Raw genomic sequence first — 15,296 nt, 5'->3', positions numbered from 1 at the left:
GCCAACGTTCTGGAAGGCAACGGATTCAATCTCGGTAGAAATTGGTAGGCCATGAAGCGACAGCGTGTAACAGGAGGGCCCCTTTGCGCTTCAGATGTGCTGGCTCCAGAGTTTTGAGTTTTTCTTAAACCCGGCTCAACTGCTGACAGTACACAGTAACATTGATGCTTTGACCAGCTGGTAGCAGTTCCCGATGCACGATGCCGCGAGCAGTCCATCAAACACACAGAAGGACCTTCTTCTCATGCAGTGCTGGTTTTGCCTGTTTCGGAACCGGTTCATGGGATGCTAACTTATGATGACGGCGCCGTGGAGCTTCACACAGGAACCCCTTCTCATCATGTGTCAACACCCTGTCCAGAAATGGCTCCTTCCTCAGGCGAGACAGCAAAGAAACACAGTTGTCTGCTCGTGTTGCCTTCTGGCCCGAAGTCAAATTATTTGGGACCCATGGACCCAACTTGTAGCGCGTCCCAAGTTGATGGAGGTGCTACCGAATAGTTTCTCCATTCACACTGAATTGTAGTCCCAGTACCATGTCTGGCTACTGTTCGCCTTAACTGCTGCCTGCAGATTTCATTTTGTGCATGTGTTCGTCTTCCGCCGAGTGTTTCGTATTGTCCTTAAACTTGTTAAACCACCGTTGCACTGTCAGCATAGTCACAACACCCTAATCAAAGGCCTGGCATATCTTCCGCCCCGCTGCACCGACGTTTGACCCCAGTTTCAACTCGTACAGCATACACGCCCTTATGAGCTTATGTTCACTCTCGGGTTCGATTCCCGGCGGGAGCTCATGTGGTTCGGATTCCACGTTTAAAAGTAGGTTCACATCTCATATAGCCTCGCTGCTGAACGGGACGTAAAAGTCAAAAATCAATCAATCAATCAATCCCATGTTCACTCTGTCCTTACGCAAGTTCACAGTGTAACTGAACTGCCACAACCTAGTCATATGTTGAATACACCTACACAAACAACTGACCTTCGCCTTATCTCCATTGGCACTCAACTCACGGAGTGAGGCCAATGGAAGACAGACCTGCACAACAAGCGACAGAACTTTCTTGGTTACCTTTATAATTAAAGCCTGAAGTAACTACTTTACAAACAGTTTTGTTTTAATACTTGAGATCATTCATTACCCAAATAACTTTTACAAGAAGGAGCATATGTGTATCGGTGTTTGAAGTATGTCAGTTTTAAGAGTATGTGTCAGTTTTAAGAATATGTGCTAATTTAAAGAGTATGTGTCAGTTTTAAGAGTATGTGTCAGTTTTAAGAATATATGCCAGTTTCAAGAGTATGTGTCAGTTTTAAGAATATATGACAGTTTTAAGAGTATGTGTCAGTTTTCAGAGTATGTGTCAGTTTTATGAGTATATGTCAGTTTTAAGAATATGTGTTAATTTAAAGAGTATGTGTCAGTTTTCAGAATGTGTGTCTTGAAGTGCATGTGTCCTCTTTGCAGTGTTTTGAAGGTACAGTTCATGCCTCCTCTACGGGTTTTTGGGGGGCTTTTGGATCCAGGTCTGGAACCGGTTTTTCGGGTCCAGGTCTGGAACAGGTTCCTCGCGGAACCGGATCCGCCGGAACCGAAGCTTTGTGGTCATCCCTACTTATTTCTTATCCGTCTAGGAACATTTTGTTTTGTAAGTGTAATTTCAGTATTTATGATTCCATGGCTACTAAATCAATACCAAGCATGGTACAGCGAAATACGCCAGGGCTTGTGCAGGACTTACTGCACAATACAAAGATGTTTTAATTTGTCCCACATGTTTCATGTAATATCGCTGTAGTTTTTTTGATGTCACAGTAAAGTGGCACTGTTTGTTTTTCTTCTTATGGACTAAAACTTTCCAGTTTGGAACTTCATTTCAACTTTGGAGATTATCGTTCTTACATTTTATCTTTTTATCTTCATCTTGCACCATAGTTATTCTATTTTTTGCTTCAGTCATGTTGTGTAGTAATATTTGAGTTCGTATAATACAGACGATGTAAGCAGTTGCAAGATTTATAACAAGTTTCTAGTAGTATTCTAGACTTGGCGTAATTACCTGCACGTGTTGATAAACACGCCACTTTGTAACACATTTTTTCCTTTACCTTGGACACAAAACAGAAGTGAATTGCATCGTTGTCACATTTTTCTCTACACGCCGAAAAGGCACTCCGCAACGCACATGTCTTGTTCTTTGTCTTTCAGGTAAATTAAGGCCATAAAAAATACAACACCTTTAACATGGCGTATGTACCTGCACCTACCTTATAACACGTGAATTACATACAATAAAGCATAAAAGTTTTTTAAATAATGCAAATGGAATAGAATGGACAATTAAAATTGTCTTTTCAATGCAAGTATTTTCGTACATGAGAGGTGAGAAAAATAGCTAACAGAAAGTGTCAGTAACCTATGGGAGGTAAGTCTCTTTGCATTTATTACGAAAAAACTGCAGAAATTGTTAATATGAATTCAACAGAACAGCTAGTCGGCTATAAACAACTAAACTTCTGTATGGATTTGAGTTGTATGAGTTGTATACACAGAAAAAGTTTGATAATTATTTCAAAATACTTAATTTCACAGTAAAACAGTAAGCTAAAGCAAAACCAAAAAAAAAAAAAAATACTTTTGAAAATGTAGTGTTGTTATCAGGTTTATGTATCTGTACGAAATCTCATAGTTTATATGAAAGCACATGAAATGTAAGTTCCAAGATTTGACTTAAACGAACAAACAAGCTACTAACTTAACGGAAAAGCTAATAGAAGCATTGTAGAAACGGAGCAAATGACAGTGGAACAGACATTATATATATATACAGATGCACAAATGCACGACTACCAAAAGGATATTTCTTCGTCTTTACTATTGTCATACACCAAGAAATGTAAATAAAAATCGAAGATGATAAATGCACGTGAAAAGAATTGGAGAAACGTAGTGAGGAGAAACGAAAAAGTCTAAAAGAAAATAGACGTCATGCTCGCTCCAGCCAGCACAAACTCACATTGATCGCAATCTGCAATCGAATCTTTAGATCACAGGATGATTGTCTTACAAACCGTGCACCTGGTTTTACATTTACTCACTACTAGCACAAGTTCTCGTTCTTTGAACATACTGAAATGTAGTCTAGAACAGTGGTTCTCAACCGCTGTGTCGCGAGATTTTTAATGTCTTCTACGATATTCCGCAAATAACTTATCTTTAGAAAAAATAAAAATTTATCGCCAATCGACTTGATTTTACACTTGTTTTCCAAGTTTAAGACTGGAAAGTTCGCTTTTAACGCTGTTCATTTTTCTTTGGAAAGAAGCAGTGGACATGAAAGTGTGTCTGTCAAGAGTTCGTCTACGCAGATACGCTTTGCAAAAATTGCCGGGGACAAATATCTCACTAGTTAAGTTTGATGTCTTCTTATATTTCTGATGCTAATATTTCTTTTGCATATTCCTGCTTAAGAGTCATAAGTTCCTTTTATGTTAATATGTTTCTATTCAAGAGTCTTGCGTTATTTGCTTGTGAGATTTGTATCTTATAGTCGTTCCATAATTTTAAAAAATGTATGGTGTGTATTTTTCCTTTTTCCCATCTAGGAAAAAAAATCACATGGAAGGGTGTCGCAAAAGTTTGTACTTTGATTAACTCCAAAGGAAAAAAAGGTTAAGAAACGCTAGTTTAGAACATACGAGAGCCGTTTGAGTTACATAGCTTCATGGTCTTCTAAGATTCTATAAATTTTGAACACTCCCACCTTCAGATACTAATTTTAAAAATTCCAAAAGTCTATGGTCTCTTCCTTACAGTTATCGATAAGGTGCCAAACCAGAAGTAATCCACGCCAACAGGATTTATATAAACAAACAAACAAACACACATTCAGCTTCATATATAACATTTTGGAAGTGGAAAAAACATAATTTAATTACAATTAATACAAGAATAATCATGGAGATAAATTAAGTTTACCGTATTAACAGATTATTCATCTCGTCTAGGGAGAAAACGCACTCCAAACTTAGCGAAAAGAATAAATTGCTGGCTTTGATACCAGAGGGGCCCTAAGATTGTTAAGCTCCGATGATTTTTTGGCTCCAATAAACGAGGAAACATATCTCCATCTCAAAAACAAACATCCAGTTCCTTCCAGGGATCATAATTTACCCCATCCTCCAAACGTCCTTAACTCTAAAATCACGGTGGATAATGGAATGGTGTCAAAAACTATTTATAGTTTCCCTAGTGGTTCTGCATCAGGGATTGATGGTTTGTCAACTCAACATTTAAAAGATCTTATTTCCAAATCAGCAGGTGATACGGCATAATATCTGCTGGAACAGATCACAAAGTTAATAAACCTCATACTGAGCGGAAATGTCAATCTTGAAATATGTAAATATTTTTTGGTGCAAATTTATGTGCACTTCGAAAGCAGGATGGAGGACTTAGACCCATAGCTGTTCGATGTACATTTAGGCGTTTAGCATCTAAGACAGCAGTTTCCTCTGTGTATGCCAAATGCGCCTCTTATTTGCAACCTCACCAACTCGGATTTGCGACGAAAAAAGGAAACGAAGCTATTATATTTTCCACCCGCAGTTGCATACAGGCACATAAGAATTCTAATAACGTCTTTCTCAAGATCGATTTCAAAGTTTTTTTCAATTCTGTGGAAAGAGATATTATGCTACAGCAAGTGAAAGAAATACTGCCTCAATTATATTCATTCTTTTGACAAAGTTATGCTCAACCTTCAATCCTATTTTTTGGTGAACGAACAATTCCATCGCAAGTTGTCTGTCAACAAGGTGATCCAGCTGGTCCAATGCTTTTTAGTTTGGTCATCCACCCAAGAGTTCGTACTTTATCGTCTGAACTAAATATCTTCTACTTGGATGACGGTAGATTAGGTGGTTTTCTACAGTCAGTTTACCAAGACGTGAAGATTCTAATAGAAGAATCAAAAAAACTTGGTCTTGAAGTTAACCCGTCTAAATGTGAACATTTTTTTCACATCTGTGAACCCAAACAAAGAAGTCGAATCCCAGTTTCAAGAACTGTTACCTGGGATACGGACAGTACTCAGAAATGAATTATCTCTCTTGGGACCACCTCTCCTTGAGGATGGATAAGAGGAAAATTTTGATGAGCATTTAAATAGATTAAAAATAATAACTCAGCGTCTGAAGACTTTACCAGTGCATATTGCTTTTTCTCTACTTAAGAATTGCCTGGGAATACCGAAACTTATCTATTTTTTACGCACCACTCCCACATGGTCCATGCCTTCCAAAATGCTTCAGCTTGATAATTGCTTGAAATATGCATTACAGTCAATCATCAATTATTCTTTGGACTCAAACAAGCTTACCAATTCGCTTAGGAGGTTTAAGCGTAAGAAAAGTCTCAGTTTTAAGCCTTCCAGCTTTCCTGTCCTCATGTTTTGGAGTGGTCACTTGTCTCCAACATACTAAACATTCCAGTTGACAAATTGGAAATTCATCACCTGACGGAGGGATTGGAGATATGGAATGGTATATACAATAATGAGACTCCCACTGTGTTGGACTCACAAACTGCAATAACTGATAAAGAATTGGTCCCTGAAAATACATCTGATATAGCCCGTTTTAAATCCTTACAAAGAAAAGAATGTGGTGCATGGCTACAGGCTACACCGTCAAAAAATATTGAAACTTTCCTGGAGAACAATACGTTTCAAATTTGTGTCGCTCTACATCTCGGTTTAAATATCTGTCATAGTTTCAAATGCACATGTCAGGAACAGGTTGATGAATGCACTAAGTTTTTCTAGAAGTGGAGGTCGAATTTCTCGTCATGGAGAGCTAAATAACATAATAAGACGAGCTCTTGCCAGCATTGATGTCCCAAGTATTTTAGAACCATCTGGAATGTCCAGAGATGATGGGAAACGACGAGATGGAGTGACATTTACCCCTGGAAAATGAGGCAACGACTGGTATGGGACGTCACGTGTTGGCACTTTTGCACCTTCTCATTTACTTTCAGCATGTAAAAAGGCAGGAAATGCTGCTGAGACAACTTGTAAACGAAAACACACCAAATATTCAAAATTAAAAGAAGATCATATGTTCATCACCTTTGCTACAGAAACTATGGGAGTTTTTAGCCGGGAAGCTAGGAGTTCCTAAAGGAAATTGGGTCGAAATGAAATCTCAAGACAAGAGATACGAGAAGTGCACAATTTTTTTTTTACTTCAGCGTATTAGTTTAGCAATACAGAGAGGTAATGCGGGCAGCATTTTAAGTTCCTTCCCTTCTTCAAAAATGGAAGTTTTTTATTTGAAATGAAAAGGAATTTATGAACACTTTCTACTGAAAAGTTTGTAAACTGTTTTGTCAACTCCGTGATATTTCTCATGCTACTTCCAAACATGTGGAGGATGGATTTATTCGATATTCTTAGTTATGAAGTTAATTAGTTCTACACAATTTTGTTTTTAATTTTTATTTATGAGAGTATTAACTCAAAATCAAATTTGAATCGAAAATGTAACGCTTTTTTAAACTTTTTATTATTTGTCCAATTATAACAATATCTTATTGTCATAAAAAAAACTATTTTGTTAATATCTTTGTTGAATGAAATAAATAAGTTTACGTGAATATTTTTGTTCAATCTTTTTATTGAATACCTAGCAGCTTCCTAGAGAAACCCACACGACACTTCCTATGTCCAGTATTTTATCTCCAACGAAGCACACATCGCCAAATGATTTTTTTTTTTATGTATATTCGGATTTTTTTAAACACAGTTTTGTTGTTAATTAAAATATTGCACTTGATATGAACAAAATTTAAAAGTACATTACATCCACGACACCGTTAAAAGGAAAAGTAAACGCAGTGCTAAAAAAAAATCTAGAAAAAAAATATACGAAATGTTTCGCCAGAGTTAATTAAAGCTGACCATTGCATATATTTTTTATTATTATTATTTATCTTTCTTCTGCTGGATGGAGATACGATGATACGAGCATCTGTGCGTTATTTAACATTTAAATATGCCGTATGCATCATCTCTACTGGAAACTTACCAAACAGAGGTCAGTTTAACAAATATATAGTGATATCTTCCAGTACACAGTATTTTAAAAATATTTCATTACTAATTTAGAATGGAGATACATAGTTTGCTGTGCAGTTATCTGATAAATTTATAATTATGTGTTGACCTAAATTTTTATTTCCTTTTGCTTTAAGTGATATATTTTGTTTATTATTGTCATTACTCTGGTTGTGACATTAAATCTGTTAGTCGAAATTAGCTCTTCCTGCAATCATCCCATAGAAGTTTCAGATTACGAAATACATAGGTGTCACTTTAACACAAAGTTATGTTGACTTTTTTTTTTTTTTTTTAATTCGTAAAATGACCATTGTGTTTTGTAACACTTTGTAAAAGGTAATTATTTGTAGTTTCCAGCTGGATAAATGTAACTCAAAGTAATTTTGCGATAATTTCCTGTTAAATGACCGAAAGTTACTGCCAGAACTGGTGTTGAACAGAATAAAAACCACGAAGCCACCATACAATAACTATAAAATATGGTGTTTTCTTGAGGGAAAAGTGTCTTCTAATGCTTTTAGAGATTGTATTCAAACGTCGTATTAAGGTAATATACACACACTGTGTTATGCATAAAATTGATATAATTTTTCTGACCAGAGTATGTTCTACATACATATTAACGTCTGAGGAAGATAACGTTACGTTATGGAAACTGTTAACGAAATAATAAATAATCATTCCAGAGTGAATATGGATTAAGTTACTAATGACCTTCTAGTGAAATTAAATTTATCTATAAAAATAAACGTAACGATGTTTGGAGGCCAATTCCTCCTAGAGTGCTGCACCGATTTTGATGATTTTTGGTACAAGAGTGGACCATGTACCTGGTTTAAGTGATAACTTGGGTTTTATCTCACTAACATTCACAATAGCATTTTCTAGAAGGAGGAAATGTTCCTAGCAATTGCATCCCAATGCTAACATATCGGGTAAAATTTAATAATAGGCGTTTATTTTGTTTATTTGAATTGCAAAGCAAATAAATTTTCTTTTTCTTCTTAAAAATATTTAAGCTTTATTTCTAGCATTTTTAAGGTCATTGATCATACAGGGTAGCCCAAAAGTAGGCATACACCTCGACATTCATCAAGTATAACATTCTAGTTTATGGGTTTATTTGCTTCGGCTGTTCCGGGCTTGAGGTATAAGTAAAAATGCATTAAGAACAAATAATAAAGAAATTAAGTCTACCTTATGGATAACAATAAGAAATGCAATGAGCTGATCAGTAAGGGACTGTATACCTAGTTTTGGGTCACTCTGTATTTAACCAACTGCTATTGAGATTCTCCTTTAAATACAGCACTACCAGATTATTAACTAATAAACCAGGGGCGGACTAAAGCAAAATTTCTTCCCCCCCATAGTCCTAGACTGTTGCCCGCTATAAACAATACCAACTCCCCCTCCACTCTTACTTCTACATACCATGTCCCCATTTGTCGATACAGCCCCCGTAGTACTATGAACCTCTCTTCTTTCATAGTGGAATGGAAAAAGATGATGTAATTGACACTACTTTACAAGAACATAAACCAAAAAATACTCATTTGTAAACACGTTATAAAATTTACTTTTTGAGGCTCGTTTTGGCGCCCTCTAACTCTGGCGCGCCCCGGGCAGTTACCCAGGTTGTCCGAACTTTAGGCCGGCCTTGTAAAGAACCAATAATGGTTAGAAATTTGTGCAGACGAGCTCGAGCAGAAAGAATTGTAAAAAGAAATGGCAAATCCCATTCTGTTTGTCGCTATGAAGATACCCAGTGAAAACATTTCAAGAATAAATAGAAATCGCTTTAAATATGGTTCTCACTGACACTGGGTAAGAGAACTGGATCATAATCATTGGACTTTGATTGAAATGTGTATACTAAGGGGAAAGAGGGTTGAAATACTTTTCACAAACATGCGAAGAACGAACATTTCAACTAGTTATGAATAAAGCACCACCTGGGAATGATAATTCACAATTTAGCTTTACAATTTTGTAATGACCATTTAAAATAATAATGCACTACTTTTGCTGGAAGTAAATATAAAATTATTATTATTATTATTATTATTATTATTATTATTATTATTATTATTATTATTATTATTATTATTATTATTATTATTATTATTATTATTATTACTGAAGATTTGAGAATTCAATCCTGTATTTAAAATCGAAGAAGGAGCCAGATCAAAAGCATATATGATCAACGAACGGGAAGCAAAGTGGCGTGAAGTACGTAGTGTTTAAGAAGGGTAGCGCCATGGAAACAACGTTAGAAATCTCTGTAACAGGGTAATTAGGCATCGTAATGTATCCAATCATAATTATTTTTTTTACGAAACAGCCTTAATCATGTTTCTCTTTTTCTCTTTAGCCTTTCCAGCATTTTTTAATTCAATGCCATATCCACCCATTTAATTTGCAACATTCTTCTATAATACGGTATGTCATCATTAAGGTTTCTATTCTCCGTTTTTCTTCTAGAATCCATGTCTTGTAACCAACACAACTCCACTGTCAACATATATAGGGAATGGACAAAAATATGGAAACACCTGGTATTAAAAAAGTAGCCATTTCAAACACGATTTGCGTCTGAATGGTAGGTGTCGCTGTGGTCACCGTCATATCCTGTGAAATCTACAATCTGGCCAATCGAATAGATGGGCCAGCTACAGTTAAGTAACTGTATTTATGGAAGATCTTCAATTCCCAAATCACTCGTGATTGTTGACCATGCTGCTATACGGAGACAGTGGTGCAAGGCTAATAAAAAGTGGACAATTGAGTATCTGGTCGTATGAGTCTTCCTTTACATTATTTCCAACTGCTGGCTGAGCTTACGTCTAGAGAGCGCCAGCACCAGCGTACGATACAGACTGTCTGTTAGTACGAGTCAAGCATGGCCGTGGTTCAGTGATGATTTGGGCAACCATATCCTGGTATTCTGCCTTGTTTCAAGATGACAGACCTTCTGTTCATACAATTCAGCGTCCAGGACTGGTTTGATAAGCACAAAGATGAAGTGTCACATCTGCCATGGCCTCCACAATCGTCAGACCTCAATATCATTGAGCTCTTGTGATCACTTTTGGGGACCAACGTGCGAGCCGCTACCCTACCGTCGTCCCTACAACAACTTGCAGCTGCTTTGGCGAAAGAATGGTATAACATCCCTTTCACAACCATATGCGACCTGTATTTCTTCATTCCTCATAGACTATAGGCGATTCTACGTGCCAAAGGTAGTCCTACTCGCTATTAGTAAAAGTAATGTGCAATTTTTCACGTGTTTCCATATTTTTGTCTATTCCCTGTACGTTTTCATCAACTTTTTTTTTTCAGTTTTAAATCAACATTTCCAACCAAAAACTTTTGTTTCGTCTTTAAATATCTTTCTGATCTTGACTACCCTAAATATTGCATTCTATTTGCTCCTATTATAGCTTCCCAGTTCTAAGTAATAATGATTGATATCTTGCACCACATTATCTATTTTGATTTTTCTTTTTCTTTGTTGTTTCTTGCGTATATGTTAACTTTTGTGCTGAAAAGAAACTATGTAAACTACGAACAAACTATATATTTTTTAGATGTACAAATAAGCTTACCTTTACCCGATTTTAGGCGATGTGAACAGTAGTAGGTCTGATGTGCTTCTAAAGTACTCAAAGAGCTGAACCTTATCCCGCACGGCCCGCACATGAATACGTTCACTGTGGACAAACACACAAGCAACAATTAAAGCCTTAGCACACATATTTCTTCATCCAGAAAAGACAAAAGACTGTGTAAAAGCACATACAATACAACATAGCTACAAGATACAATTAAAACTCATTATCATTATAATTTGACCCACAAAGACAAGTTTTACGAAGACAAATTATTTATGGGCCCAACAGCTCATATAAAACTAAAGAGTCTGCTTTTACTCGAATAGATTTTAACCTGCATTTTTTTTTTTTTTTTTTTTACACAAAGTACACACTGGAATTAATATTTAATAGAACTGTACGATTGTAATTTGTTTTAATGTAGGAAAATACAACGGTAAGTTATAGGTTTTTAAATATTCCCACAACTCAGATGAGTATATACACCGTGACCGACTGTAAGTACAAGGCCAAACTCGCCCAAGAGATGGTGTAAAAGTGGACTATTTAACACGGAGGCCGTCACTTCGTCAGTATCTTACGTCAGTTTTAAGACGAGGATGAGTGCTCAACAACGTGAAGTGTTATTGCATGAGTTCAAACTCGGTCGTAACGCTGCGACAACAATCCAAAATATATGTCATGAGAAAAGGGAAGGTGTAGTGAACTTCAGCACAATAACTCATTCGTTCCAAAAATTCCGAACAGGTTGTAAAAATATCGTAGATCAGTCAACAGCCCCAGGGTAAGAGCTTCTGAGGCCATACGACACACCATTGAGAAAACTCCATTCATCAGTACACGTTGACTATCAAATCAACTCGGTTATGTCTCAGTTCATTTTAGTGTGTCACCTTCACTAACTCGGGAAAAACCATCAGGAGTTGCTGCATTGTGCCACCCCAGCTCAGTCCTAAAGAACAGTGGGTATGTGTCGACAACTGATGCAAAATTAGCATGATGTATACGTTTTCTGAAACGGATTGTCACATGCGACGAAAAGTCGTTTTTTGTAAACGAATAAGCAAAAACAGTGGATGAACCAAGGTTAAATTCCAGAACCGCTCTCAAATAGACCAATTTCGAGCGTAGTTCTGTTCTATATAAGGTGGAACTACGATGGAGCAATCCTCTTCGAGTTTCTTTCTAACGGTTGTACTATCAACGCCGACTTCTATTCCGAACAGCTAGAGTGGAAGTATGCTGAACTCCCCCCCCCCCCAAAAAAAAAAATCTATATCGGTGAACCGAAAGCACGATCTGCTCCAACAGGACAACGCAAATCACAGCTCGAAAAATGCAGCAAAAATTTCAGGAACTTGACGCCGCACCCAGCATATAGTTTTGATCTTGCCATTCAAATTACTACCTCTCTAGGTCCATGGCTAGTTTCTGTAATCACCATGCTTCACCAACCTGCAGAATGTGGATCAATAGCAGTGCCACTTCTTTGCTCTAAAGCAAGACGTGATATTGACGTGGAATAGAGGAACTGGCAAGAAGATGGCTGCAGACAGTCCAACACAAGAGCACATAGTAGGAATGTTAACCTCCTCTAACTGTGATGTAATAAATATTGGTATGTTGTGTACCAGAATATTGCAAGACTTATGACTAGGGCTCGAAAGTTGAACACCTAAAAATTGCCTAAATGGACCTATAAAAAGACCTAAAATATCTAGAAAAGGGCCTAAAAACTGGAAAAAAGGATGTAAAAATAAAACCCAACTTATTTAGAATTACATATTTAATGAATATAATGCTCAAGAAATACAAGCTTCTGGTAGGTTAACGGTCTGTCCTTCTTCCAGAAACTGAAGTACAAACTAAAATAAGAAACCTTCCCCACCCTCACCCCTTCTTCTTGCTGGAGGACATTGTTACGCCTCCTTATCTGACTTCTGATTGTTTCAGACCTGGTCCAGTCGTTGAAGAATGTATTATCATTGGAATGTTCTTTACTAAAGAAAATATGTTTAAGGGGTTGTGGTGATTCGAGTTAATGGCCAGTAAATTTATTGTCGAAAGATGAAGTGAAAAAAAAAAGTTAAGCTATGGAAAGCTTAAAACAAGACTAATAAACAAAACACGCCGAAAAAGAAAAAAAAAGGAAAATAAAATCCACCATTTTCTGACCTACAATGAGCCAAAATGAAGTCTTCGAGCACTCGTAAGAAAGAGGATTTTTCCTTAACTTCCGGGCCCTACTTATGACCGTTGTAATTAATAAGTAGACTGCTCTTTCTAGAACTGTCATGTGAATATCTAGCGTAGAGTTTGTAAAGTACGCCTACCATTGATGTTCAATTAGAAATAAATCGAATTGTAATGCAGAGGACTATGTGAACATACACGCTGCTCGCAATACAGAATTACAGTATACATCTGACCATATGTAGCACCTACGGAAATTATTAATAATGTTTTCGAAAGGTGAGTCTAGGAATTGACTTTAAGTCTTGTCCACCAGTCCGGGAAAGTTAATTCACAGCATCCATTTAAAATATCGGGATCCTACAGACCTCAGTGTGTAGGTGCAGGGCTAAAGGAAAAGAACTTTTTTTTTCATTTTAATAACATCTACGAATAAATGGCAACTGCTTACAAAAATGCGTACGATTTTAAGCAAAGAAACGAAATAATGTTGAGATGGAAGAAAATACATCACAAGACAGTGGGGTCCACAGAAGTTGTGGAAGCCCACTTCTTCTAGGTAAACAGAAAAATGAAATGAAATCTTTAGGTTTAACATCCCATGGTTATGCCGGTTAGGCTAAAGGAGACGGTGATAATGAGAAATGAGTGAAATGGTGGAATGAAGAAAATGGGAGAAAACGGGAGAACCCCGAGAAAACCCACGAGCACTAACGCATTAATATAAATGATGCAACAATGATTTAAAAATAATGTATTATAAATAACAACTTCCCCCAACCAGAAAACGTCACTGATTGTTAGTGAAGTTTAACCGTGGCCTGTAAACCTTATTAAGTTGCATTATACTAACATGTAAGAAAAGTTAAGTGCTTAGCATGTAATAATGTATGGAAGAAGTAAAGAACAACAAATCCATCGGTATTGGTGTGGTATCTACGAGGGAAGATTGTTTACACGTTTCTAATCGTACCTAAGTACCACTCTTAAGATTATTGAGCACCCGAACAATCTTGGTTTTATAGATTATTAATTTACGTGTATGGGAGGAAAAAAGTATTTTTTTTTTCTTTCTTTAAAATGAGAGGGAAATTTATGGTTTGATTTTAATTGTTCTTTACTTTTTCTTATAGCTCTATTTAAATGTACCTTGTTTAGTAATAAATTCAATATTATTTAAATTACGAATTACATTTCTGGTCAATCGGCATCTATGATCTTCTAAGCCCATCACAAATTAGGGACGTCCCTCGGCGATCAGACTATCCGGGAAATTGGGGTAGAAAGAAAGGAATGGGGAAAAAGGAAGCGGCCTGAGTCTTTTTATGTTGGACACTATCCCGCATTTGCCTGATTGGAGTGAGGAAAACTTCACTCAAAATTGCTGGCTTGAAAAGATTTTTATGCCTTTCCGACTGATTGTCTCCACCGGAAATCGAATTATGAACATAATATTATTAAAAGTAAATTTGATTCATAAACATTCATCATCGTTATCATCAGGATAGGTATTCTGAAATTATTGACAGGTCACTTGCTACAACTGAGAAGCTTCCACCTAACCCAGCGTTTCCTAACCTTTTTCAACTTGCGGCACACTTCAGGGTAACTTGAATTCTCGCGGCACACATATTATTATTATTATTATTATTATTATTATTATTATTATTATTATTATTATTATTATTATTATTATTATTATTATTATTATTATTATTATTATTATTATTTGAAAATATAAAATACTGTAGTATTTTTTTCTGATTACTGACATCCTTCTCACAGAGAAGAAAGCTAGACCACTATTTTTTCCCCGTGGTAAATCATTATGCTTATTTTTCATTTTAATTTAAAAATAGAAAACAATTACAATCAGATATAGGGCTCAAGTTGTTAAAAATACACTTTTTTTTTTCGAAAACTGTATCCAACCTTTCATTAAGAAAGAAGATCACTAAATAACGAACGAACAAACGAATCTCTTTTACTTTTAAAACACAAATATAGGTAATTCGTATGCATGTTTACTTTGCCGGAAGGATTGAATAATATTTTAAAATTTCAAGTTACGAAATAGTCTGCAACAATAAAGAAGCAATAATGGTCATAACAATGATAACAAATACTTTTTTTTTTTTCAAAATTAGAAATGTACAGAAAAATGTTCTACAGAAAAGTAACACAGTATGAAACTTTAAATTTTAGATTCATAGTAGTAATTTGAAATACAAATATACCTTTTTCTGTATGTCTTGCAATTTGATTGCTATAGAATTAATAATTTTGTTCCGATTTCCTCGCGGCACACCAGCGACCCATTCGCGGCACACCACTGTGCCGCGGCACACCGGTTGGGAAA

At 36.1% G+C, this 15,296-nt stretch overlaps 1 protein-coding gene across 2 annotated transcripts in view; it reads right to left on the bottom strand.

The window, feature by feature from the left end:
• The window catches only part of ush (Zinc finger protein ush), a 638,560-nt gene that overhangs the window by 20,200 nt on the left and 603,064 nt on the right, over positions 1–15,296 (bottom strand). For both annotated transcript variants that reach the window (XM_081741758.1, XM_081741762.1), the window contains one exon: positions 10,739–10,843. In XM_081741758.1, the coding sequence (XP_081597884.1) occupies positions 10,739–10,843 (105 nt within the window). The remainder of the gene's footprint in view (positions 1–10,738; positions 10,844–15,296) is intronic.

This window comes from Thermobia domestica, chromosome 2, assembly GCF_964235325.1.
Source record: "Thermobia domestica chromosome 2, izTheDome1.hap1.1, whole genome shotgun sequence".
NCBI classification, from domain to species: domain Eukaryota; kingdom Metazoa; phylum Arthropoda; class Insecta; order Zygentoma; family Lepismatidae; genus Thermobia; species Thermobia domestica.
Note: the sequence above shows the minus strand (reverse complement) of the source record. Positions and strands in the feature narration are given on the sequence as shown.